Raw genomic sequence first — 27,934 nt, 5'->3', positions numbered from 1 at the left:
ACCTAAAATTTCAAGGGTTATAACTAATTAATATTTTTTTTAATTGGCATCCGTTATCCAATTTAGGACAGTAAATGAACCAAACGTTCATGAACAAGCTCGGCTTGGTAAAAACTTATTTATGTTCGTTCAATATACATAAGATTAATTAAACAAACAATATTGAACAACTCGTTAAGTTAAATAAGAAAGCTTAAATACATATGTGTTCAGCTTGTTAATGTTTGTGAATAATGTTCACGAACCATATTCATTAATAAAATTATTTTCAATATGCTAAATAAATAATAAAATAAAATAAATAAATAAATTTAAATTATCAAGCTCAATAACCAATCAAATAACTAAAAGTTTTAAACAATCAAACAAGTTTGAATTGAAAACTTGATAACATCTAAACAAACCAAGCTCAAGTCAAGCTTCAAACAAGCTCAAACTTATAAAAATTAAACCAATCTAAGCTTGAATACTCATTTCAAAAGCTTGGTTCATTTTAAGCTTGGCTTGGCTTGGTTGCCTTATCAAACAAACTTGAACATCTCAAAACTCGGCTCAGCTCAGCTCGATTTATTTACCGCCCTAATCCAATTATTTGAATCGATTTTAGACTCAAATCTAACCATGGCACCATTACCATAAGGTCTATCAAATAAAAAATTTAAATAATTTATTAAATTAAATAAATAAATTTAATTGAAAATTTTATAACATCTAAATAAACTAAACTCAAAATCAAACCAAATTTAAACAATAATCTCAACAACTTAATTTATTTTAAATTATCTTATGAAATGAACTTAAACACTCATTTACAATTCTATAAATATGTAAATAATAATAATAGGTAATTACTTTATGGCCCTTTTAATTTCAAATTTCTTTAACAAACCAAATTGACTTGATTGACTGACTTATGTTAATTAAGGTGTCGTTAATTTCACCTAAAAGTTGATCAAGGCGATCATATTAATTAAGGTTTCTCCACCAACTGGCTTATTAAGAAAAGAACAAAAACAACATAACATGGTGTTTTTACCTTTAAAAAAAAAAAAAAGATTGTTCTTTGTTTTATTTTAAATCTTGATGAAGGCAGTCAAGAGTTGTTCTCCTCTGCCGAATGCCGCGTTCCTGCCTCCATCGATCTCCTCCTTTCCCATTGACTTTCCTCCTCCAATTCATTCCTCGTCAAAGTCAAACTAAGTTGGCGGCTAATTAATCCAACAAGAAACTTAACTGGAACATTCTATATATAAAGAGTCAATCCCTTCTCCATTTTCTTGGGGCAAACACCAGCACCAAACAAGAACGAGAAGAGAAGAGTTTGATCGAGGCGATCATATTTCCGATAAGTCGATGGAGAGGAACAGTTCGTTCGGGCTCTCGTGGGCTGACCAATGGGACTACAGCGGCGACCCGAGCCCGACCTCGCAGAGCGGCGGCGGCGGCGGTAACAACATGAAGAAAGGCGTGGAGAAGACGAAGACCGTCGCGTCGACAGGGCTCAGGAAGTTGAAGGAGGGCACTGCAAGCGGCTTGCAGTGGATCAAAGACAAGTACAGCAACAGAAAACACAAGAATTGAATTGAGCCTCGATTTTTTATTTTATTTTATTTATGGATTGTTGTTAGAATGCTGGAGATTAATTTTCATTATTCCATTTATTTTGTTAAATAAAATTGTTTCTGCAAATAGAGTGCATGTATATGTGTTTTGAGCAATCAGCAATCAACAGTATTTCTTTACATACAATGATACAGAAAATAGCGAAGGTACAGCTGTACAATTAAGAACACAAAGAAGAAATAATGAAGTCGAAAATAATAAAAAAAACAAAGATTTTGTTAATCCACAAATGGATGCAGCATTCACGCTCTTATCAGAAGTTGGTACAAACTTCCATTACTTTCCTCGCTTACTCTCTTCAGTTTTTCAAAACTTCGTCTGCTTCCAATAAAATCTACGCGTTTGAATGCCACAAAACCTTGTTCTACCGACTCTTTGCTTGCGTACATTGATCTAAGTCGATCGGCATGCCTTGAGTCTGTGTGTACTGCAAGGTTGATCTCCTCCATCGCCATGTTCTCCTGAACACATACATAAACAATGACAAAAAGAAAGCAAATGAGACCAAAGCCGAGTGATTATTCAAACGTTTTAGGAAAATTACAACCAAATAGAGTTGATGGTTTAATTAGAGTTTGATAAATATGATTCCCATTTTTTCTTTTTCATGACCATTTGGACTTGATATTTTGAAATTCTAGAGTTCGAAGTTGCATACACAAGGTTTAAAATTGAAGTCGCGACGGAACAGGGGAACTCTCTTACCTGATAAAAGTTGTATATATGTTCCAAAATTTGAATGCAAGTAAATCCATGACTGCTGAAAAATGATCGTGATGAAGGACCTAATTCCCCAAAGCGATCAAGTGGGAAGAGTATTGAAAGGAAATGACATTTTAAGATGACCTCCCTCTTCTCACTGAAACCAAATAGATGATATAGTTATTTCAACAAAATTTAAGAGAAAGGATGACAAATTCTAGCGAGTACCTTTCTCTTAGCGCTCGGGAGAAGTTTTCTAAGGAAGCTTCAGAATTGCCACCATCGCCCGAAAAACAAGATGGATGGTGCTCAGATACATCTTCAATCCAAGAGGATTCTGTGTAGATACGAGCAGATGATGTCGGTTCAGATATCGTCCAGCAGATGGACTCCAAAAGAGTGTAGGGGGTGATTGGATGAATTGGATCCTGGCATGACTGGTTTCATGAAATAGGGACAATAAGTGCAAATTCATTATAGGGGATTCTCACAACGATAAATAAAGTATTTTTACTTGAATACGGCAAGTGCGACGATTCCTTACACCTAATTTTGCTAACTCAACAGTCTTTAGCCTTTCTTCAATGTTCACATTGACACCATGCGGAAGAGCGTAACTGTTCTTCAAAGCAACAGGATGTGGACTTTGGCCAAAGCTAGCCTAAAGGAGAGTTAATATTTAAAAAATCTATATCTTGGAAAGCCTAAATTTACTATAGGAATGAATACAAAAGCAGAAAAAAAAAGTTTGTAGTTTGAAAAAATTAGTATTGAAGTAGAACTCTGAAGAACTCATATAACTGAGGTCTCATACTTTTGACAGTAAAATTCAAGACCTGAAAGTTCAAACACAGGGCAAACTTAGAAGGTAAGCTTGAATACCTCTCGAGCAACTTGATCACTCTCAAGAATCATGTTCACCTGCTTAGCCAGGTCAGAAGATAAATGTACAAGCCTTTGTATGCACTTCTCTTTTGTTGTTTTCAGTATCCATAGTGGCTGGCACAGCATTGTAAACAGATTAGGTAATAAATGAGCCATTTTATGTACGAGTATCAGAGAGAGGGGGAGAGAGGCATAACAAAGCTTACAGTTACAATGTTATTAGCTAGACCGATGTATCTCCGGATAGAAGGACCTTCGCAGACAATATGACTTGCATGGCAACCAATAAACCAGTTGTCCAAAAGAGTAGCACCTTCTCTAGTAACTGCCTCGGCAACCTATAATAAGTTAATAAATAACTTATTTCCAAAACTTCAATTGCCGGTATGCTCTAAGATTGATAAAGTGACAAGTAGCCCTTCAGAGAATTTGGAAATAAGTTGTGTTTATTTAGGCTCTATTTTCAACGAGGGAAGCAAACAATTAGGAAAAGAATGAGGTTAGCAGAAAAAACTAATACATAGGAAAATAATTGAAAAATACTTCCCTAATTTTAATTTCCTTGGAGGAAAGGTAAATGGTAGAGTTTTCCTTTTGACCATTTCTTGTCACGCATTACTTCATCAAGTAAATGACTAGGCAAGAACCAATTACTTTGGGGCATTATGGGACTTTGATGCCTTGGAGTGCCTAGCTCTTTCGACACGATAAGTCTAAATATGATTCATTATCAATAGTAAGGATTTTCTCTCAGCATATCTTGAAAATGCATACTCTTCTTTTCTCAATCATCGATGACAGTGACTTAACTTGACCACATGAGCATTCGACTGTTCCTGATTAATAAATCACTATCAAACAAGAACAAAAAGAAAGTTGTCTTCAAAGTATAATGCTGCACTAGCATGCAAACATAGAATGGAGATCAGTGAGAAAGGAATGCACTGAAACCCCTTAGTGCTTCTAATTGGCATGAAATATTCAGTTAGTATCTAACTAACAAATACTGCCATTACTAAATATCATAAACACAAAATTATACTTCACAAAGTACCCTCTATTACCTTTTCCTTCATCTCATCTGAAACTTCTGGATCAATGTAGATAAAATTGTTGGAAAAAACAGGTCCACCAAGAGTTTGTTCCTTGTTGGGAGACTTTACTGGAGTTCGCCAACCTCTAGCCAATGATTTGTCATCTTCAAAAGCGGGACTTGGGAGACAAGACTTTTCACTGCCAGGAACCCCAACAATTCGATTTAATTCCCCCGAAGGCAAGCCATTCTCTCCAATACTTTTTACACTATAAAGAGCCTCACTCAGCCTCGCTGTAGTAGGAAACAACAAAAACTATAAGGGTTATTTTGAATGATCACCTATAATCCCAGGGACATAACTAAGAATATATGGCATAATGACTAGTAGGAAAAATTGAGTACTTTAAAAATCAAAGCATTAGCACTAATGCGAAACAATGAGTACTCTAGTTTCTCAAGTGACACATTTTTAGTTTACATCCAATAGCAAAGCAATATTTGCTTACTGTTTCTCTTTACACTGTCCACAAACCACCCTAAAGTAACAACGAAAAGACCATTCTTTGATCCATGCAGCATAGCATGTTCAAGTTTTCTTCCAATAGAGCTGTATCATAGTCAAGGGACGACGGAATCAAAAGATTGTCATAATGGTTGCCCAAATACATTTGATAGATAAATTTAAAATGAAAAGAAAACTAGTGTAGTGTTGCAATTCCTATAACGAGAACTCAGATGAAATTGAAATAATTCAACTATTTAAGGATATCTGCACAACTAGATGGGTACATTGAGGATTCAAACTTCCACTGTACTGACCACCAAGTCTGTGAGTTGCTGCCATGACTTCTTTTCTTGCTTCTGTCACAGAAATAATAGAGAGAGATATAGGATGAATAAGTTTGCAGTTAAAAACTCGCATTTTCAGGAGCATGCCATAACATGCATAATTAAAGGCAAATCAAACCAACTATACTCTTAACCAAAGCTAAATGAAGTTAGAAACAATGAGCTGATAAAATCCAAAAAAGTAATCAGTTTGCATTCATCAATGTTATTACTTTATCCTATTTACTATGAAGAAAGACTGCACTACATGAATGAATTCAAATTTCAAAATGCAAACTGATACCTAGTTATCTTCACAAGCATACCATTACTCCTGATTAGTTCAAACATAAAAAAAGATTGTGTCAAGCTTCAAAATCATTTCACAGTAAAGTCCTCATTAAGGTCTTCAAAAGGGAAGAAAGTTTAGGGTGTTATACCAAAACACAACATAAGATCATTTCAAAGAAAATTTTCTACGCTCAAAGCATATAGTGAACAGATGATGCGGTGGTGATTTGTGCATCAATCACAAAGCTAACGTAAAGATAATATTGGATGCTATTTCTAAGGGAAAAAAAATGCTTAAAAGAAGAACAATAATTTCATTAGCACCTTTGGAGAGGCCAGTAACACAAATAACGAGACCGGTGAAAGGACCCCGTGGCAAAGGAAGAGTTGGCTCAGAAAGTGATGAAGCAGGAGAAGCAATCACCATGAATTTCAGACTATTTGCATTTGGAAGCAAGGTCGAAGAAGCAACGAAGAGCCTTGAACAACCTTTGCTGCTGATCACCTCTACGTTACGACCCGTCATAATAACCAAAATTTCCTCTTCAACATAGCCAACAAATAGTCAAGTTGAAGCCTACTGTGGTAAAATTTTCTTCAATATGCTGCATATAATTTACCATTCAGCGCTGCACAAAGAAAAGTGAAGCTATGGATTTCTTAGAAATTCAGTTAAATTCATCCTGAAGTTAATTTTTTTTCTTACAAAAAATGAAGAAAATAAAAAGTCAAACTTTTACCATTACCTTTCTCAACAAGTCAAGAAAAGGAATTTTTTTACTACCACGCAAAAAACAAAAATCCCATATCCAAAATGCTTCCAGTTTCGAACCTAAAAATCCCGCCAGAAGGCAGAAAAAAGACCAGTTCAGTCCGCCAAATTGACTGAGGAAGACGATAACTTTAGGCCGAGAAGAAATCAATAAGTAGCAGAATCCACCAAAACGAACTCCACTCACACCGGAAACAAACAACCTAATCCAACGATAACCAAAACAGCATAAAATCACCACAAATCGACTCGATAAAACACGAAGGGCACTCGAAAGGACGACACAATTATCGGAAAAGCTGAAGAAGGCGGTACCTGCCACCGACGAGAGGAAAATCGCGATCGAGATCCGGAAATGATGAGGTCAAAGGAATTGAGGGCATCGGAAGGGGGGAAAGGAGGGCGGTTGGATGTCGCTGCTTTCGAGGATTAAAGGCGTCTCCTTGTCGAAGCGAAGACTTCCACTGCTCCAACGCCCGTGGCTTATGGAGAAAGCAGCAAGGTTTCGCTTTCGAGGGCGAGAGAGGTTTTAAATGCAAGCAGAAGGATTTAATTTAAATGGGGTCCTCCCTCCCTAATGCCCCTCTAATTCACTCGCTTCTGGTGTCGAGCCGTACACGCAATACGATGGCAGTGGTCCTCCTTTTGCTTGCAGTTGAAGGTCGTTTTCTTTGCTGCAGCATGATGAAGTGAGCGCCACCGATCAACACACTCCGCGGCATTCGTTGGTTCAGCGGGTGCTGACGAGAACCACCGAAAGCGACGGGCGGAGCCTCGATTGCATGGCCAGTGGGAGGAGAAATGATGATGTCGATGATGAACGCAGAAGCTCGTGCAGAACGCTGTCGATCTCATAACTAAGAAGGGCAAAATTTAGGGTTTTGTTGATCGCCAGGGCCGTGACGAAGGACGTGGCCGCCGGAAAAAAAAATTGATGGAAGATTTCGCTTGATCTCTATAATTTCAGTTCCAATAAATTTCACTCTCTAAAATCAAGGCGGGAAGATGAGATATTTGGGAGGAAAAAATGGTTACAAGTCTATTGCTTTCTCCTCCGCCCTGCTGTGCGATCCTTTGGGACCTCAGGTCCTCAAGGCTGGAGACCTCCGTCGCCTAGAGGATTGCTGGTCCTCCTGCCATGCTCCTCCGACTCTCTCTTCCTCTCCGTCCCCGCCGCTGCATCCTCGAGAACCTTCGGTGAGGCGGCGATGCGGAGGGCGGACCGCTCGCAGTCGAGCAAGTCGGCGAGGATGGTTACGGCCTCGCTCATGTGGGGACGCACCTTGGGGTTATGGCTGAGGCAGTCGTAGGCGAGGCGGGACAGTTTGAGGAGGATCTCGGCGGTGTACTGCCCGTCCACCCGGGGGTCGATGATCTTGAACAGCTTGTTGCTGCGGAGGAGGAGGGGCCGGGCCCAGTCGACGAGGTTGTGCACCCGACCCGGCCGGCTGTCGTCCAATGTCTTCCGGCCGATGAGCAGCTCCAGCAGCACCACCCCGAAACCATACACGTCGCTCTTTGCCGTCAGATGGCCTGTGCCACAGTAGTAAAAATTACGGCGATTTAGAGGTTTCCATGGCCATATTTGTGCCTCACGCATACAAAAAGATTAAATTTTGTCATACAGATTATCAAAATCTAAGATTTTGATGAATTTGATTGTGATACTGATTGCTACAATTCAATAGAGAGCCTTGAAGAATTTTATCAGGAATTACTAGAGATTGATTTACTTGTTGCTTACCCGTTAGTATATACTCAGGAGCTGCATAGCCGTGAGTTCCCATGACTCTGGTCGAGACATGTGTTTGCTCTCCAATAGGGCCCTCCTTCGCGAGCCCAAAGTCTGAAAGCTTTCCATTGTACTCCTGCACCGAGTGAAAGTCTTCTACTTATTCGACATGGTTAAGAACGAACACTGGATCAGTTCGAAAATAAGAAACTTAACAGAGCAATCACTCGACAACTTGGGTTAAATTGGCATGACAGAGTTTGAGAAAGTGAGGACAGGGAACAAACCGCATCGAGCAAGATGTTTGATGTCTTGAAATCACGATAGATGATGGGTTGTTTAGCTCCATGAAGAAAGGCAAGACCTTTTGCAGCATCCAAAGCGATTTTGATCCGAGTCAACCATGGCAAGGCGATGGAGCCACCTGGTAGTGAAGAAGTAATTCACAATAATAATCATAAGTCAATTAAAAAGTAGAAAATTTTACACAGGAATCTATTTTTCTGCCATGCAAAATGGCTTTACGAGAATCTTTTTGCTAAGAAGTATAGATTTAATCAATATTTTGAAAGCTTGGAAATCATTTTGTCTACAATTTCATGCCCTAAAATACCAAATAGAAAACAGCGAAGTGAACTTGTGAGTAGCAAGAATAGGCTGGTTTATAAGTTATTAAAGTGAAACACCATGCGTTTTAGACAATGAGATCAACTTAATAAAAGAAATCACACTTGGGGCATTAGATTAATCGTCATACTTGTAAATAGGTGATGTTCTAAGCTTCCACCGGCCATGTACTCATATACAAGGAGTCTATGTTCATCCTCGCAGCAGTAGCCAAAAAGTTTGACGAGGTTTGGATGACTAAAATTCCCAAGATAGTTGACTTCTGCCTGACAAATAAGTAAGAAGCTAATAAACTTTGAACTTTCTAACAGATCCTTCTAGTCCCTAAAAATAAATCTAAAACAGTTAAATCTCTGAAGTTTGCAAGTTCTGCATTAGCTCAAGAGGAAAAAAGAAATACTTGATGGTTCCTGTATGGAAGCCTTAAAGAATGAAAAATGTTTTTCTCCTTAATATGTCTCCAATGTTCATAGCAAGTATGGAGAAAATTATATATTAGAAAGCAAATTAAAATGCCACTTTTGATAAGTAAAAAAGAATAGCAGTTACCTGCCATTCCTTATCTCCTTGTAGTCCTTCTGGATTAAGCTCTTTAACAGCCACTTGAGTATATGGAAAACCATGCTTTATATGACGATCTATAGCACCTTTATATACAAACCCAAACCCGCCCTCACCCAGTATTTGATCGGAACGAAAATTCTTGGTAGCCAATTTCAGTTGATTATACGTAAATATTTGAACATTCCGATGGCCAGGCATATGACTTGAGTCTTCCACATCTTGGGCTGGCACAGGCAATGGAAGAGGTTTGCTGATTACCTCTGAATCTTTCTGTTCTCTGATAGGGGACCGTGAGAAGGAAGGTTTACCAATTTGAGCTGAGTATTTCACATGATGTTAGTGGCACGTGATAACATCTAACCAAAGCCAAGAAATGGTCAAAGTATCAAAGTTAACACCACTCGTAATTTCAATCTACTTTCTTCTCAAAAAGATAGTATAATCTTGTGTACCATGAGCCACTTTTTTTTTTTAACAAGTGGATTGCGCAAGCTTGAATTTGTAGTAAACATGAATGTATGTTCAATGTTTGGTTCTTGCAATGTACTACATTAACTGATAAACAAAAATAGCTTGTTCCTTCAAAGATAGAGTTCAATATCTAAAGCGTGAAGGTCAAACTAAATTCATCAAATTACTTTGTTTTTTTTTGTCTGAATTCTACCTACATATGAACTTCGCCAAGTCATGCAAGTGAAGCCTTTTTCTTCTAAGAACATGAGGATGGCAGGGAAATGCAGACAAAAGCAGGATCCAACACACTTCTCTTCATTTCAAAACAATTTATCAACACCAAATGAAGCGTTTGTAATGCACGTGAATCCATGCAAGTGATGCTTAGAGCTTTGCTCAGGTATTTGCTTCAATAATCAGCCCTTGGGACAGAAAAAGCTTTGAAATGGCACATTTTAAAAACCTAAATCGCCGGTCATCAATCCTTAGCACGAGAGGCAATTTATAATACCTCCGGAACCAGCATTAATTCCCCGATCGGAGACGCCATTTCGAGGCTGATAACGCTGAAGAAACCCCGCAATCGACGGACAAGTACCAAAAAAAACAGGCCTTTTCATTTGGGGTAGAAGGTCGGAAATCACCTGTTTCTTTTGCCGGATCCTCCCGTTTGGATCGTCTAAACCCAAAGCAAAGATAGTTCCCCATGTGCTTCTCCCTGCCTCCCTCTCCGCTCCCCCCGGAAGGAGAGAGATAGAGAGAGAGCGCCTCAGCGCCCGTCGTCCATCTGCCCGAGGCTCGATCCCCGTCGGCCTTATCCGAGGGAGAATAGTCAGTGCCTCGTCTTCGGATCGCGGGGGCGACGCGAGGGAAGGGAAAAAGGAGAAGAAGCGATGCGAAACGGGAGCCGTCTTTTGCGTTCTCGTTTTTTCGCTTCTCTCGTTTTTATTCATTCTATTTTTAGACCGAGGGATCGGAAAGAGCGGGCGATGGAACCGGCGATGACAGGTGATAACCGACCCGTTACCGTTTAGAGGTGGAGCAAAAGAGCATGTTCAAAAATTGGTCAAAATAAATTTTTGACTGTATAATTAATAAATTTAATAATTCTTCTTAATGACAAAATTATAAACCTGTATGGCTAATCCACTTGTTAATCTGATAAAAATTACACACAAGGAAAAATAAAAACTCGTATATTGTTTATCTACTACTAAATGTGCCATAAGAGATAGCCTAATGTAAATTATGCAAAGGGAATAGGGATGGTGATGTTACAGAGATAATACATGAAGGTTAAACAACTGAAATCCGGAGCGGTAGTTGCCTAATGCCGGCAAGGCTGGAGTTAGTTAGATCAGCTGGAAGAAGGGTGATTGCCGATCGGTGAAGCTTAACCGACCCGTCGAGCTTTACGCCTATCTGGTCTGGATCTAGTGCGATCGGCTTGGTCGAACTCTGCTCCATGAGGCATGAACTTACTCAACATGCATGCGGCAGCTAGCTGGGCGCCGATCGTAGTAGCACGGCCTCGCGAAAGGAAGATAATGCCGCCGGCGACCAAAAGCCCATTCGCTATCCACTTTGTCGCTGCGCTAATTGAATTCCTCTTCGGAATGTCCACCTCACTTTGTCTAGTTTCTTGGGTGCGAGTCTCGTCGCAGGGCTCTAAATCTGATGGCACCTGAGCAAGGAGATGATGCATCAGTGGATCTCTTTGGTTTCTGATATGACAAAATGACGATCTAAACTATTTAGAGCTAGATCATTTTATGCTTCATATTATAGAACACCAGCTAATAATGCTTACCTTCTTAATAAGTCTAAGAAGAGCAGGGACTAATACTGAGCGACTAGGATGAGAGGAATAGCCACGCAAAGCACTGTTTGTCTTACTCACAAAGCTCCATATTCCTTTGGCGAATGTCAGTTTTGCCATCTCAACGTTGAGGCCAGCGTCTTCTTGATGAACCACTGTTATTTCACAGGCGTCCCTACCAGGAACTGCAACAGAAAGCTTCACATATCAAGACTTTGATCAAAGATGCCACCAAAAGTAAAATAAAACATGTTTGGTCATGAGCTCTTTGATGTAGAAAGTAACATTGCTGTTAATCTTTGCTTAGTTATACTCTAATCATACAGAATGGATAGTCTTTCTCGGCAATGAAAAGAAGTCTTGAACAAATAAACCATCAGCTGAATAGAGAGAATCAACTGATTGCTGAGTGCCAAATGTTGTCCCGTATAAACTTAATAAAGTATCATTCCTGCCAAGATAGTTTTTAATTGGGGACAGAAAGGGTTTAATTGAGCAAATGAGATGGCTTTTAATAGTGTGGATTAAAGATGAGACCTAGTCAAACAAAATCTTCGGCTAAACAAATTTGCCAAAAAAGAAAACCCTTCATTAAATAAGACGAGAAAATAGTTAATACCAGAGGTACTAAACATGCTAAAAAATGTAGTAACAAAAATTTCAACAATATAACTTGCTTGCCTTGTCTTATACGCCAACCCGATCTATAAAAACGAACTCGTACATACTTTTTTTGACGTGGAGCTAGAGGATGCTCACAATCCTACAAAGATCAAGATACATAATTGTTATAGAAAACAACATTGGAGTATATTGTTACAATGAATAAGAGAAAATTTCAATCTAGCATGAAATCAAGCTGCAATGTTTGGTTGACCATATTCAATTGCTGTATCTGAAAGACAACACTATCCTTAAGTGAGCAAGCATAACCTGCATAGAAAAAGTCTGAACGCTATGTTGGAAACTAATAAGTCATGTTGGACTTTATTAAATTTTGAAGTTGAACTTATGATACATTGAAGTTCAAACAGAAAAATGAAGTGTCTATAGAGTTGCATCAAAGAGCAGGCACTGTGGTAAACATAAGCTCATGGCATTACTTACTTAAAATATAACATTTGAAGCTGCATTTCTCCTTATCTCTACTTATTTTGACCTGCTGTTTTATGTTTATCATCAGTGATAATCTATTATAAGGTAGGCTGCTAATGCTAGACAGCAGCCATTGCAAAGTACAATTTTTAGTCATTTAACTGTTTCACGTTTCAGATACAATATCTTGTTTTTACCCATTGAACCGACACCCCAACAAATTTGGAAATACAAGCTATTACTGGCCTGATCGACATATTTGGAAAACACTCCGCACAATAAATTGGATTACCAGCGTAAGAGGAGGCCTTGATGTGCAGTGCATGTTCAGTTATCTCATATTATAACAATATCTATATTTTCCATCAAACTAACAATTATTCATCCAAATCTAATTCATAAATACAAAGTAGACTGCAGGACTTAAGTGACAAGCTGCATTTCTTACTCTAAATTCATTTTAAGGAAAAAACTTGCAGTAAATGGAAAAGAAAGACATAGAATGCTCATAAACTTCAGAAAGTTCCAGGGAAGTGCATGACAAAAAAAGAAAAAAAGACTGCTTACCTTAATGAGGCAATAGAAGGTTTTGTCCTTTCCTTCCCAGATTCGCCATGCTAATACATATTCTCTTGGTGTAAGAAGAGGGAACTTCTTCATAGAACACCCAATCTCTATCCCACTATCTTCATCTACCTGTAACTGCTTATGCTGGATTAAAATCTTGTCCCACACTTTTCTGTACTCATTATCCATGTAGAAATCTCTAAGAAGTTCCGTGGAACAGTTCTCAAATGTTGTAACACTATGATATTTCAATGGCTCATCCTGGCAAAATAAGGGAATTATAGTCAGAAGGAAGCTTTCCTTGTATTTTCTTCTTCATCTTCCTTATATTTTCTACTACAACCTCACAAATATCATTAGTTGATTAAAGAATCATACAGCCTTAGAGACCAAGATCTAAATCAAGGGGAAAACTCGCTTTTTTGGAGAATAACAGACTCAGGTTTAAGAAGCACTATAACCTCCAACAAATATACTACTGAACTGTAAAACTCAAAGGTTTAGGCCTAATTTACAAGTGTAAGTAATACATGTAAATGTCACCCAATAATAATTCAAGATAAAAGTTAATAAAAAAAAAGAGCAGCTCTTGCACGAAGCTCATGCAATGTGGACTTCTAGGTCACATGACAACAACTTTACCGTTGTGCCAAGGCTACCCTACAAGATAAAAGTTAATAAGTTGATTAAAAATGTTACGGTGATATCATCCATTGAAATTAAGCAGAATAAACAATATCTCATTAGGAACAGAAACAAAATAAAAAAAAGGTATATCTTACTTATGCTTTGAGAAGAAAGAAAAACTTAAAAATATAGCATAAAAAAGAAGAAGAATGCACTAATAATATTATTTTGGGCAAATGAAAAACAAGTTGATTCTTGTCTTTAGAATGAGAAGCAGGGAAAGAAAATTCTAATGTTAAGATCCTAGAGCGTGGAAAAAAGCAGCAAACGATAATTTATTAGATCCTATGCTAATTTCGAAAGAGCCTGTTACAATAATATCTGGTTTGGGCGACTGAATTAGTCGATAATAACAATTACAACAACGAGATGACTAACCCAAAAAAACAATTGCAACAACAGAATAAAAAATATATTTATGCACAAATCGGGCATACTTTTGGCCTGTAGCACTTGGCTTTGTAAGATACAAGATCATTGCTTCTGTCAATCACATGTTCCCATCTATCGTCCCCTTCGAGATTCCTGTCCAAGCTAATCATCAAATCTCTCAAATCAGCATCGGATATGATTTCAGATACCCTGCAACAAGATCTACACCGAGTTTACATAACTGGGAAGGAAGGGAAAAAAAAATCTCTTTTTGAGCACTGAATCGACATCAAAAAGGAAAAACCAACTGGAGATGAAGGGCAAACCCCGATGAAGAACCTCCTCCCGAGCTCGCTATCAATGCAGAGTCTTCAAATGAACCCTGAGCCCAGGAGGCCCTCTGGATTCGCCGGGAATAGAAGAGCCGGAGGAGCCGCCAGGAGACAAGTAGCAGCGCGACGATCGCCGTGGCCCAACCGCCTCCGGCGCTTTCCGTCCATAGCTCTCCCGAATCGAAGGCGGAAGCCCGGAAATAGGACCGAAGGGTTTCGGATCGCGCCATCAAATTCCCGAAGCCGGAAACTTCTTTGCGCGGTTTTAATTACTGCAGTCAATGTGATCCATCGTCGTCATTTTATTTATTTATTAAAATAAAAATGTCAATATTAACCTTTGCAATATAAATGACAACCGTTTAAAATTTTATAAATATTATTATTATCAGTGAAAATTTCAGATTAAATATGATGCGGAGCTGTGTCCAGGATCTTGAGGATCAAAGGAGACCACGTACGAACGGGACCTCACCTATTTAATAAATATAATCTATTCCATCAATAAATAAGTCAATAAATAAGAGGGGTACAGGATTGATTCAGATCTAGGATTTTAGACTTCAGGATTTTTGTCCATAAAAATGGTTAATTAGCCACATAGGAGTTAAATTCTAGTTGTAATACATTGTAGAGATTTTTTTTTCTAATGGAATAATAACTATGAGTGCGTGATGAAAAATTTTCGTAAAATTGAACTGGTCATCTACAAGATTAATCGATTCAAAAAGTTATGTTTTCCAATTTATCCTAGTGATTCATGGAACTTCGATGCGATCGGAACGATTATCTCCAAAATTAATCGGTTCATAAAAATTAGATACCTAGATTATAAATATACACCCAATGTATACTAAAAAAAATTTCCATTTAACTTTTTTCAATTTAATATTATAATTTAATCCCTAAATCCTAAAAATAAAATCTTAATAGAACAACCAGTAACTTAAAAAATAAATAAATAAACCACCAAGGAAGAGCACTCATGCTAAGCTCTCATATATATATATATATCCATATGTTGTGCACAGATCGGAAGTGTAGGCTACCATTCCATCTTCTTCTGTACACTCTGTGTACACCTAAAAATAATAAATTTAAAATTTTTTATATACTTAATATTATATGTCAATCTTTAAATTTTAAAAGTAAAATTTTATTAACACAACTAGAAACTTAAAAAATAAATTGATCGAAACATCTCGAATCATCAGAAATGCCTCGACCTGTGAGGAACGCCCACATATATATCATCCTCACTGTTGTCATTTTTTTTTTCTTTGATTGTAGGATGCAATCTCGAGGATCCATCGGCCTGATAAAGGTTCACCCATATCACCAACCAATGTTGACACGGATCTCGACTTGGAAGCGTGTCTATAACTCTGGATTAGCTTTTCTTGCAAAAGCCTGATCAAGATTTGAACAAGAATCGTTTACAACCCTATAAGTATCAGAGACATCTACCTAGCTTAAGAATCACTATACTTGGTCAATCACTTAACTTCAGATTGTCCAATTACAATAATGATCAAAGGCCACTCCTGGATACATGCTTCACTCCAGAAGAGAGCACACATTTTTCTACTTATTTTCAATTTCCCAGTAGCGGTGCATTCTTCCCTAAACCCTCCAACTAAGAGCATAACTTTAGAAGTAAATGGAACTAATTAGGAGCTGAGAAAAGATGAATTAGAACAGCTATAGTACACCATCTGCGTGTGTAATGAGTGGCCGCTGCAATATGATACATTAAAGAAGCGCCACCTGTAGCGGTTTGTCCAACTGATAGCTTGAGAGGTTAGCACCGTGCAAGATTTGGTAACCTGATGGTTAATTCACACGGCATGGTTCAAGGAATGGAGTATCAAGTTAACTTCAGTGGAAATCCTATGTACACTTTTGTTATCCAGAGTCTACAGCAACTTCGGCCGCGCGCTGTCTCATCATCTCCATGACAGCCGCCCTACGCCGGGAGTCAGATTGCTGCTGCAATCGCCTGTAATGTTCTTTCAGATCTCTGGAAGGATCAGAAAGAGGTTTATTTGCCATTTTTGATGAAGTAAAAGAAACTATAATGATATGTGGAGTAGCTAATGCACCTGCATCGCGGTACGCTGCATGCTGATTCTTTACATGCACGAGAATGTAATTGAAGGAGATACCACATCCTCTTACACAAAACACAGCCACCGGCAGCACGTGTCTTGCATTGAAAGCCATGGCGGAAAAGACCTTTAACTTTGCGACAGTTAGGGTATCTACACTGCGGAGAGCGGCACAGTGAAGCATGGACCAGCAAGTCTAGCATTTTCCGAAGCTACCACAGAGAAAAACAAATCAGTGAAGGTGATGTTAAATGATGCAAGGAAAATCACAACGAACGTTCAGAAGTAAATAAAAACTTGGGCAATATTTCATGAACGGAATGAATATGGAAAACATGACATTGAGTACATATGAAAGCAAGTATAGATATAAAGAAACAAAGTTGCATTAGTGCATGCCTTAGGAGGTTAGAATTTCACTGCTAAGTAGCAACTGACACTGCAAAGTTTTGGTGTGATGTTTAATTTCATAGTCTATTCTACAAAAGGATTGTAGCTCATAGAGCTAGGGGCTATGTGAATGTTTATGAAACAAATAATTAAGAAACTCATAGTTGAACATTTTATGGTACTTTATTATAAACAATCTCTCTAAAAGGGTTTATGAGCAAACTGACAAAGGTACCTGTGAGACTCGTTTTGCTCGAGCTTCTTTGTTTTGCGCATCACGTTCAGCATTTGTTGGATGATTAGTCAATGTATGAGGATGGTCAATACCACCTTTTTGATAGCAAGCATTGCATACATCAAAATCCGGACAAGTTTCACAACGCCAGCCCTGACCAGCTTCCACATCATGATGGCAGACATAACATGTGGTCACAAATGCAGGTTCTGTAGGATTATGAAGGTGATAGAGGACCATCATTGATGAATGCTTAGCATGACGCAGAGTATCATACTGATAATGATTTCCTTGGCAAAGACTAAGAAATGCCTGCCTAGTGTCAAAAAATTCACTTTCTAGTATTTCATCTTTGTCCTTTGTGTCTTGAGCAACGTCAATGATTTCAACCTATAGGGTATGTACATATTAGTGGTGATAGCTTTTGGCAATAAACACAAGTACAAATAGCTACACCGTGAAGGCATACACGTCTCTGATTAGCGATGAAAAGTGAATACATGCAAAAGCAACATAAGACTGAATCAGAATGACTTTTGTTGTAAACTCACTGGATATAAAGTATGTTTTTCCCTACTATTAGTAGGATGCCTTTCTCTTGGATCAACATTTTCTTCTGTTTCATAACACCTGCAAAACAGTTAATCTAGTCAGTCCCGGACCCAACATTTGTCTCCTTTTACAAACTGCAATTGGATGCTTGAGCAGATTGCAGAGAAGAGCAATTATACTGCCAGGAATAATTCTAATCTCAGCAGGCATGTGTTAAAGTTTTATGAAGGGCAATAAACACCAGTGTGCAAGCTAGTTAGAGGCTACTTATTTTCTTCCTAATCCTTTCTTTTATCCTTTCTTCAAAAAAGCATGTGTTTTTCAAACTTAGTCAAATTATTGTTCAACTGGTTCAAGTCTAATTATAGATGGAAAAATAACATTTTGGTACTGACAAGCATGTGTTTTTCTTTAATCCCTTCTTCAAAAAAGTATGTGTCAGTATGAGAAGGTTGTTATCTGGGGACCAAACAGGAAGAAGGGGTGCAAGAGGAGATAGATGAAGAGGAGAAAGAACAAAAAAAGAGGAAGGAGAAATTGAGGAAGAAGACTTAACTAGACCAATCTGCAGCCTTCCAACACCTAGTGCTCTGTTCTCTAGAGATGTCCACTCTACACAGAGTGTCCTTTATGTTTCCCAGAGGTCATCACCATACAATCAATCCCCTTTGATGTCCACTCTACACTTTGGTGCCACTGTTTCTAAGACATTTTGGTTTAAAGGGTTTCTCAAAACAGTTCATATCGCTCGATCATGGCATTGAAATACATTTTATGATCGTCGAGAAGATGCATATGGACCTAAAATGCCATTTTCATGTTTGAAAAGGCGTGCATGAGGACTGTTTAACCATCGGATCACCAAGAACTATAATTATTGAAATTTGAATAAAGACTCGGCAGAAATTAGTAGAGAAAGGTACAAAAAGTAAACAGAAGCTAGGTTGAATGACTCTTGAAGATCAACAATTTGACTATAAACCCTTATGTTTTCATACAAAGATCGTCATTCACAATGCTTTTGTTCTTACTTTAATCGTTTTAGTAAAAATGGAAGGGACAAAGTTTTTGCATAAAAAGCAAATACTAACTAATACAGAAATAACTTTATTCACATTAGACTAGGAAATTTCCATCAAATATCTGATATTTAAATCTCATGAAATGAGAAAATAATTGTGCAGTTTTTTTCTTTGATACTGATAAAAATATGAAAAATAAGATTGTTTTCTTTGTACAAAGTAACTTACTTGTCACAAAGTTGAAAATTTTTGCAATGATTGCAAACCCATCTTGTCCCAGATACCATTAGACTGCAGCAATGTGTGCAGGCATGTTGCAAGTGTACCATTATAAAATCTTCCTTCATAGGGAATATGGTTTCACCAAGCTGCATAAACCAAATTGCATATTGAGTAGTTGGATGCAATGGACTTTATCTTAGAAATAATTATCTAACGAATAAGAAAAGACTAGGATCAATTTTAAAATTGGCAATCAGAAAACCAGTCAAACTTTTACAAAGCTATTATAGGATGAGTTGCGAAGGAAATTTTTTGTAATAATCAAATAGCGGAAGGTCCCAATGAGAACAAAAGAACATATACCTTTTGCATCAACAAAGCATCCTTTGAGATGTTTCCTGAGAGATCAGTATGACCAGCAGCTTTTAAAGCCCTTTTTGTAAGTGTCATTTTGTTTTTTCCTTTTTTCAACTGTTTTCTGTCATCTTCTTCTTGACGAAGTTGGCTGATCATATCCTCTGCTGCACCAGGCCAATAATCTCCATCAAAATATGGCAAACGAGCTGCAGTTACTTTGGCTTTGCACTCCCCCATAGTTACAAAGAAATGATCGTACAAATTAGTCAAGTCAACAACAATATTCTCTTTGGCAGCTTTTCTGAGCATAGATAAATACCTAAAATAATCACAATTGGCAAAACAGTTATGAATAATGTAGTGCAGAAATAATATCTGAATGAAAGAATAACTGACTCAAAGCTCACCACTCCCTAAGTTTGTCAGATTTGGGGGTCTTCTGAATCTCAGGATGGCAGTACAAGATGTAGTCTTCACCCCTTAAAGGAGGACAGGCCCAGATATAACAGCTGGTAAATCCTCGTTTTTTGCAATACTCAAGATATCCAATCTGGAGAAAACCACAGTGATAGAAGAGTATGACCTTAGACAAAGATAGAAGTTTATTTTGTAAGAAAAAGTACTGAAGCTAGTGTTACCAGAATTTCATGATAGACAAAAGTACGTAGAGCTTCTCCAAACAGGGTTTTGATCTCAGGCCTGAAGTATTTGACAGAATCTAAATATGAAAGATAGACACGCCGCTGATTGGGGAAAGGGCATTCAGAACCAAATTCTTGAACGTACATGCCAAATAGGCAGACTTCTACCCCTTCTATCTTCTGAAACAACAGAATAGCCTAGAAAAAGCACAAATTAGTTAATAACCACTGAAAGTCACATACCTAACCTACTTTTCACCTGGCAACTTACTTAAAACAGGAACATAAGCATACAGTTCAGTTCAGTAGTTTAGCAAGTTAGCTTTTGTACCTTGGACTTATATGGAAATTCTTTCGGGTAATTTTCCCCCTGAAATGTTTCTAGAAATTGCTGCTTTACCTCCAATTTTTTGTCCACAGATGATACAACTCTAACTACTAGCCCTTCAGCTCCTGGCACCTGAAATATGTTAAGTAACAATTTAAACAATCATGAACAGACATCTTGAAATGAAAGAAATTCAAAGAGTGGGAATGCATTAAAAAGAAATCACTTTACCACTTAAAAACAGAAATATTTTTCATTTAAACTAAAAACTAAAATCTGATCATCTAAATATCTTCCAGGTACCTCTCAGCATAAGAGAATGATGACACAACAACAATACTAGAAAATAGTAGCAACAATAATAATGATAAGAATTTCACTATCATCAATTTGAGGAGATTGAATCTAGATGGTTGATCACAAATAATCAATAGAATAAAAAATGAAGCATCCTCATTCTACAAACTGTTCCTGCAAAACTACAATGATCCACTATCTCTTGTCTTAGATGGTTATTGAACTCCGCTGACAATGATCCAGCACCATAGTGCTTAAACTTTGGTGTCATTTCCATCTCCTCAAGTTGCTCCCTTTCACCCGTCTCCATCATAACTTTATCATAACTATTTGGGGTTGGTAACATGAATCTCTTCCCTTCATTAAATTTTAATGCAAGTTTACATAATTAGTAATACTCCAGTCATTCTACCCATCCCTGTATCTAAAAATTCAAGCAAAACTTTGTGTTCCAGTGCCAATTGTCCTTGAGTTAACCATCATGATTTGGGACACTGATGAAGATACAACATAATGACATGTTGGAACCTCCAAAATGTGCAACCATAGAAAGTAAGACATTTGTAATATGGTATTTACTATCTACTGACTATAAGAGAGAAAAAAAAATGAAATACAACAAAACAGATGGATTAAGGAAAGAAGAGATGCAATGAACAAAGAACGAGAGAAAAGTAACTCAGCTTCCATCTAAAGTCATCAACTAATTATCAATGGATGTTGTCTGATCCAATGGGCATTGTTAGAGACCATATCAAATCAACACTAAAAAGTATATCAATGGAGGCTATGGACATACACAACAGAATAACCTTTCAAATAATTATGAGTCAGATCAAAATACAATTTGAGACACCAAAGGAATGAGATCAAAACCATTATCCCACTCACCTCATCCAAAAATTTCCCTTGTTGCTTGGCTCTTTCTTCTCTCTCATACTTTAATTGTCTGAAAAGCCGTTGCTCTATATGATCACTGAGAATAGTTCTTGGTAAATCTTTTGCACCAAGAACAGCACTCTGAGGTAAAGGCTTGCGTTCACCTCTCTCTATCTCTTTCATATAGCAACTCGGGCAAGTGTATTCTGCTTCTCCATCATTTCTTCGGCCATTGAACAGAGCACATATTTGATGTTGCCAGGTTTCACATTTATCACATTGCACCCACTACAACAAAATACCATTATGGTAGACTTTAATACTTGAAAGAAGACAATAGGAAAGAAATTTGATATAGACAAAGAAAAGTTACCCCTTCTTCAGTTTCCTCATCATTTCTCTTCTTTTCAAGTTTTGATTTTGCAAATGTAGATCCTTCAACTTCTATAGTGTCACCTCGAGCCTCATTAAAGCATGGAATACAAAAATAGTGGCGAGTGTCACCACTGCCAACCGTATAATACAATGCATTTTTCTTTATTCGAGCACCACATGGGGAACAATATATTGGAGGGGGTTCAAAAGAGAGTTTTTCCACTGCGCAAAGTTGGCAAGAGTTTTCAGTCATTGAACGCTCCATTGCTTGATTCTTCTCAGCTTTGGCCTTACTCTAAGAGAACAGAAACCACTACAACTTATATGATTGGAAAGAACTATGTTTAGACACAAAAACTACATGATTGATATTCATCCTTGCAAACCATGAATTTAGAAAACAGATTATTTGACTAATCATATCAATTTAAACATGATTTGTATCCATATGAGGAAAACAATCATAGTGTCTTGCCTGCACTAGCTTTTATGTAATAAGTACTGCAATTGCACGTATAATCAGAAGCATTGCCCTTTCCCTCTGAGTAGTGGACTTACCTATATCTCTGTTCATCATTCAATTATATGTTTTCTTTGATTTTCCTACTCTTTTATCTAGTTTCATTAGACTTGGATCCATATTAAGCATTAAACAAACTTTCATTTTGCAAGAGGATAAGACACTGTAGAATGGAAAAAGGAAAGAGTTTGTGGTTGTTTTGAATTTGTAAACTTCCACCTTTTCAAGGTAGAAATTGAACTGGTACCATAGTAATTTCAAACCAAAGGTTTAGCAGGACAAAGATAATTCAGAAGCAACATAAATATAGAGTGGTGCTTCATGAAATACTAAAATAATTGACTGTGAATTTTACACTTTAAATAGATAACAAAAACCCTATACACAGAGTTGATAGAGGAAAAGGATAAGTGAAAAAGGAAGAAAAAATGCTAATATATGACACATTAGTTAAACAAACCAGAGTAAGAGATAGACGTTAGACAAACAGAATGAAAACGAAAAATAACAGAAACTTAATAAATATAATGTGTAAGATTTTTTTGAGCTATATAACATAATATCAGAAAATTATATTGACAAAAGCCTACCTGGCCAACCCAACGCCTCAGACCAATTATATGCTCCCTAATTTGCTCAGGAGTGAATAGTTCGATCAATGAAACACCTTTTATCTTTGGCTTCCCTGATTTACTCCCTGTTACTTGATCAGTTGGTTGGTTATCTAGCTCCTTGATTTTACCAGCAGCCTGGTCCAACAATTTATTATCCACAATACTTGCTTGATCGACATGAGAACCAACAGAGCTAGAAACATTTGGATAGTTTTCACAGCCTGTCAAATCCATATTCTCTTTGATGCTGCTGTTAAACTCTGGTAATTGTCTTTGTCCACAATCAGAAGATTTATTGATCTTAACATCAGAATAGGAATTAGAAAATGTCTTCAGAATTGTTTGTTTGCACTCTGGATCTTGAAAATCTTGGATATTATAGTATTGATTCCCAGAAGAAACATCATTAGAAGATTCTGTTGACATGTGTTGAACCTTCAAGCGCTTAGTTGCAGGCTGCTCACCCTGAGAACCTTCATAAGATATTACATCTGTTTTCACTCCATTGACATCTCCTTTTATCTCAGGCAACAAATATGTCTCTGATAAAGGATTGGAATGAGCTTTATTATTTGCTGCTATATGACCACGTACAGGAATGCAAACAGGACAGTCAGCTTCAGCACAGTTGTGGATATGCTTGACAAGTTTCCTAGATGGAAAACAACGAGGAAATTTGCATAGATCACTGTTACAGGTATCCATATGCATAACCAGCTCCTGAGCTTTCACGCAGTTAGCTTCTATACACATTCCCTTTTCCGAGGGACACCTGCGAGCATGATGAAGAAATAACAGCCACCTTACTTGTTTTAGATAGTTTTGTTGCTTCATAGATTCTTCATTTGCAGAAACCAATTCTCTAGCAGAGAGAATAGGTTGCTGAGTATCATTTTGTTCTGTTGATATTTGATGAAGCTCATCTTGAAGTTGTTGGAATGATGGTTTATCTTCAGTCTGTAAATGTTGTAGTGGTTGAGGATGCCATTGAAACTGCAGGAGTTCCTCCACTTGAGTTTGGTTAGATACACAACCAAAGTCGTTAGAATACTGATTAGGTTGCACATGTGGATGCAACAGCTGTTGTGAAACCTCTGAAACTGAGACACTAGAATCTTCAGTCTTGGGCAGATGATTTAGAAATTGAACACTTGTAGTATGCACTTCACCAGAAGAATTCTGCTGGTATTGAGACTGTAAATCAGGAGGTTGGACTTGTTCAACTGCTGACTGAATAAATGTGTTAGAACAAGTGACATTAACATGGTTAGATTTTAACTGCTCATCAAAATGTGAAGTCAATGAGGACTGTCTAAGAGAATCATTTTTTTGTGTAAGTTGCTGGTTCTGAATGCTTGGTTGATGTCTCTGTGGTAAGTGACGTTGGCTCTGGACAAACTGGGAATAAGTTTGGTTAGAAGGTTGCAGAGATTGCCTCACATGCTGCTGTGACTGCAGAAGATTTTCCCTGATAGAATCAGGTGGTTGATAAATCGTTTTCTCAGATTGAGCAACTAGTAATTGAGAACTAATGTTGACAGGAAGTTGCATTGACTGGAGACTTGCATGGTGGTTCACCAATCCTGGGTTTGCTCTTGGCTTGGAATGCAGAATAGAATTTATGTTACCCATAGCAGATAAACCTGATGAATCTGGTCCATGAAAGTTCTCAGAGCGTGTTATATCATTTGTGCTCAGTGTATAACCACCATCCACCACAGGTAGCACTTGCTGTGACATTGATGCTGTAGAGAATAAAGATACATGCTCAAGTTGTGATAAGATAGACAAGATAAAAAAATTTAAAAAGAAAAAAAGAAACAGACAAACAAACACACAGCACTAGAAAGTATGAGGAATGGAAACTAACTACATGAGAAGAAACTAGGGGCACAAAGATGCATTGCTTAGGCTAAAAAAGAGGAAATATTACTTGGTATCCTAGATTGGCGGTGTTGCTGGTCGAAATTCTGATATAAAGGCTTTGGAGAACTAGCATAAGTTGGGCTTTGGAAACCATCAGATGCTGCAGGGCCGCTTAGTTGTATATTGCCCCCAATCAATCCTAATGCACTGTTTGCAAGCCCATTTGATAGCCCATAAGGGGAAGCCTTATGAAGAACATTGGACCTCATTCCAGCCCCTATTTGAGTTCCAAGATTATCTAATATATGACTGTTTTGACTTGCCACATATTTCTTTTGTTGGAAATGTTGTGGAGCCGCATTCGACTCGGTGCTAGAAAATCCTTCATTAGAACAATCAAAGTTTGCAGATACAGCCTGCTGACTGTTAAATCCAGGTGTTGGCATCATTTGACTAAGTTGTCTTGGTATATAGGCAGAAGTAACTGCAGACACAAACCCACTTCTGCCTGAACCTAGGGTAGAGTTGGACGACTGATGCTGGTAACCATTAGAAATTGTTCCTACAAAGAGAACAATCAATCCAAACAACAAGAGAGATATAGATCAATAACAAGACCTATTGTTACAAAAAAAATTTACCATTTGAGGCATTATTTTCAGTATCAGTAGGGCCATGTGTAATTGATGGTAAGCTACCAATACATGCAATAGTTTTAGGTTCAACAACACTATTGCTGGTGGAAAATTTAGGGTTCTCGGGTCGAACTGAGATTCCAGTACTGCTGTTGCCATTGTTTGACATACCGGGAGTTGGTATCATTGTACTAACAGAGGAGGAAGATGCAATATGATTCGCTGATCTACTGTTATACAGGACTTTCTTCACGATAGAGTATAAACGGCGCTCAGCTGGTTCCATTGCCAAACTCAAATAGACTTCCTGATCAGTCAATTTATGCATTAGATGGCCCAACAAAGACATCAGTACAAAACTGTAATACAATTAATGTAATGTTGCATCAAAAAAACATTGCCAGATTAAACAACAAAACAAGAGATCTAAAGCAATTTTAGAAGAACTATGCCAATTTAACTCAATAATCAGATAAATGAAGTATTTGAATTATTCTCACAAAGATAATAAAACATGGGTAGAATAGTAAAGTTACCCTTGAAGCAAAATCCTTGAAGATACGATCTTCAATGAGCCTAACAATCTCTATTAGCCTAGATGACCACTCTGCAGATCCTGACTGATTTCTTCTTTTAAGAATATTATAGCTGTAATAAAGAACAATTTATATCATCACAATACATCAAGAGACATGTGTTAATAGAATGCTTTATATGAATAAAGCCTATTATGAATTTATGAATCATAACTAAGTTACTTTCCTTATCCTACAAGATAAACTGTAAAGTCGAAGCACACTTTATTAAGATAATCATGTTGTATTATGCATTTAAGAAGATAAATATCTCATCACATAATAGTATGGAATTTCCAACTTCCTAATAATTTCATCTTGTTATAAAAATTATCAATCAATTACAATCAGAGACAAATGCAGGATAAAATGATGATCAAAGAAGTACTTCAAAAGATACTTGTGGAATCAATATTCAATCACACCACAAAACATTTTAATTAGTTATATCTAAAGGGCAAGCTAGTATGGAATATGTTCTATGCTAGAAGCAAAATGTGCAGCTTGTTTAAGTAAAACAATGAAGTGTTGACTACAAATAGAATTTTCTTCTGGCTCAGCCACTCACATATTTTTCTGCATGATAGCACGAGCATTCTGAAGCTCGGAGTCCATAGAACATGGTCCGATATTCTGCATCTGTGGTGTCACAAAATTTCCAATCTGCTGTGGTGAAGCAGATACTTGCGTGTTAGTCTGGGTGGTCATCTGACCAGAGAGCTGTCCATGCAAGGCAGCTTGTGCTTTCATCTTCTTGAAATTTTACAGATTATGTCTGTCAGGATCGAGCATGGTAACAATCATGATGCTTGTCCATGATGCAAAGAGTTGACATTTCACTATGAAAATTTGATTTCCAATAAACAATGGTAAAAGAGAAATTAGCAGCATTTTCTCAGATCATCAAGCTTCTTATAAAAGATCTGCACATGTCCAATTTAGCAAGGATCAATACACCAATAAGCAAGCCATAAATCAGTTTGCAATAAAACATACAAACAACGAAAAAAAAAACTAAAAAAAAATGCATCCCATGCATTCATTGGCGTACTAATCATGGCATTGCAGGTCTTTGGAGGACTTCTATTGTAATCATTCATGTAAACAGACATAAAATGAAAAGATAAAATATCAAGGACAAGCCAATGGGCCATACATATATTGGACAGAATTAATCACAAAAGCACTGCCCAGATAAATGTAAAGTCACGGTCTTTCCACCGATACCTAGGTAGCACAGCATCTATCAAAATAATCCTAAATCAGAAACCTAACAGGAACAATCAAACGGGCTGAGCGATCTCCAGCAGAAGAAGGAAAGCGCACCAGAAAAGGGGTCGAAGTATCACCGGATTTCCTCGCCGCCGGTGAAGCAGCAAGTATGCACACTCCGGAGGAGGCAGTCGAAAGCCGGAAAAAGCAGTCTCTACAGGGCCGTCGGACCAACAAAACCGCCGATTACCAATCGACGATCCGACATCCGAGGAGCGAGGCGAATTCAAACGGACAGAAGGGAATCATGCAGCTCCCGAACCGAAGCCCCTTGTTTCGAATGCTTATCAATCCCTTGCTCAGACTGAGAAAAACTAATGCGAACACGTCCGGTGAGCTTTCTCCCACTCGGTGCCGGCCTCCTTCCTCCCTCTCCCGATCGACCGACTAAGAAAGCTTCGACGCAATCTCCGATCAACAATTTCTCCAACCTCAATTTTCCTTTGCCCTTTTCGGGCGTTCGGCCACCGCCGATTTGAGGCCCGATCGAAGACCACGGCAATCTCTCCAGCCGTCAAACGCGTGAGGATAAAAAAAGCGTCCCCAGTTACTTCACCCGCCAACCTGCTTTCTGATTGGGTAACCGTCGAGATCCCCTGCGTGTCTCCAAAATGGAATGTGGGTACACTTTTCGGGAAATTACATGGGTGGCAGAGTCATG

The 27,934-nt window shown here is 37.8% G+C and overlaps 4 protein-coding genes across 17 annotated transcripts; all 4 read right to left on the bottom strand.

Annotated features, from left to right (window-relative positions):
• Positions 1-1,708: 1,708 nt before the first annotated feature.
• Positions 1,709-7,634, bottom strand: LOC121989873. Of its 7 annotated transcripts, none has more exons than XM_042544192.1 (12): positions 6,453-6,646; positions 6,198-6,340; positions 5,690-5,994; positions 5,016-5,107; positions 4,753-4,855; positions 4,275-4,537; positions 3,417-3,548; positions 3,208-3,324; positions 2,840-2,986; positions 2,554-2,762; positions 2,329-2,482; positions 1,709-2,084 (listed from the first exon to the last, which is right to left on the bottom strand). In XM_042544192.1, the coding sequence occupies exons 3-12, from the start codon at positions 5,889-5,891 to the stop codon at positions 1,866-1,868; spliced, it is 1,638 nt and encodes a 545-aa protein (XP_042400126.1). In that variant the 5' UTR covers positions 5,892-5,994; positions 6,198-6,340; positions 6,453-6,646; the 3' UTR covers positions 1,709-1,865. The 7 variants fall into 7 exon arrangements, with proteins under 7 accessions (XP_042400126.1, XP_042400132.1, XP_042400115.1 ...); XM_042544198.1 differs by lacking the exon at positions 6,198-6,340 and adding an exon at positions 6,112-6,197; XM_042544181.1 differs by lacking the exon at positions 6,198-6,340 and having other exon boundaries at positions 6,453-7,634.
• Positions 7,100-10,458, bottom strand: LOC121989925 (probable serine/threonine-protein kinase PBL17). Its single transcript, XM_042544229.1, has 6 exons — positions 10,158-10,458; positions 9,046-9,377; positions 8,627-8,762; positions 8,157-8,293; positions 7,882-8,005; positions 7,100-7,670 (listed from the first exon to the last, which is right to left on the bottom strand). The coding sequence occupies exons 1-6, from the start codon at positions 10,219-10,221 to the stop codon at positions 7,228-7,230; spliced, it is 1,236 nt and encodes a 411-aa protein (XP_042400163.1). The 5' UTR covers positions 10,222-10,458; the 3' UTR covers positions 7,100-7,227.
• Positions 10,459-10,694: 236 nt separating this feature from the next.
• On the bottom strand, positions 10,695-14,680 carry LOC121989846 (phosphatidylcholine transfer protein-like). 5 transcript variants are annotated; one of them, XM_042544148.1, is made up of 6 exons: positions 14,362-14,680; positions 14,119-14,275; positions 12,995-13,255; positions 12,014-12,095; positions 11,324-11,517; positions 10,695-11,197 (listed from the first exon to the last, which is right to left on the bottom strand). In XM_042544148.1, the coding sequence occupies exons 1-6, from the start codon at positions 14,613-14,615 to the stop codon at positions 10,907-10,909; spliced, it is 1,239 nt and encodes a 412-aa protein (XP_042400082.1). In that variant the 5' UTR covers positions 14,616-14,680; the 3' UTR covers positions 10,695-10,906. The 5 variants fall into 5 exon arrangements, with proteins under 5 accessions (XP_042400082.1, XP_042400091.1, XP_042400098.1 ...); XM_042544157.1 differs by having other exon boundaries at positions 14,119-14,263; XM_042544164.1 differs by having other exon boundaries at positions 14,380-14,680.
• A 1,173-nt stretch (positions 14,681-15,853) lies between these two features.
• Positions 15,854-27,859, bottom strand: LOC121989828 (probable histone acetyltransferase HAC-like 1). Of its 4 annotated transcripts, none has more exons than XM_042544111.1 (17): positions 27,328-27,859; positions 26,570-26,924; positions 25,963-26,074; positions 25,433-25,733; positions 24,859-25,353; positions 22,902-24,670; positions 21,790-22,086; positions 21,429-21,704; positions 20,244-20,372; positions 19,910-20,110; positions 19,679-19,821; positions 19,278-19,590; positions 18,921-19,060; positions 17,670-17,748; positions 17,119-17,508; positions 16,488-16,705; positions 15,854-16,405 (listed from the first exon to the last, which is right to left on the bottom strand). In XM_042544111.1, exons 2-17 carry the CDS (start codon positions 26,749-26,751, stop codon positions 16,291-16,293), a joined length of 5,160 nt encoding a protein of 1,719 aa, XP_042400045.1. In that variant the 5' UTR covers positions 26,752-26,924; positions 27,328-27,859; the 3' UTR covers positions 15,854-16,290. The 4 variants fall into 4 exon arrangements, with proteins under 4 accessions (XP_042400045.1, XP_042400060.1, XP_042400068.1 ...); XM_042544126.1 differs by having other exon boundaries at positions 26,570-26,776; XM_042544134.1 differs by having other exon boundaries at positions 26,570-26,776; positions 27,351-27,859.
• Positions 27,860-27,934: the final 75 nt, after the last annotated feature.

This window comes from Zingiber officinale, chromosome 1B, assembly GCF_018446385.1.
Source record: "Zingiber officinale cultivar Zhangliang chromosome 1B, Zo_v1.1, whole genome shotgun sequence".
NCBI lineage: Eukaryota > Viridiplantae > Streptophyta > Magnoliopsida > Zingiberales > Zingiberaceae > Zingiber > Zingiber officinale.
This window is presented reverse-complemented; position numbering and strand designations above follow the sequence as displayed.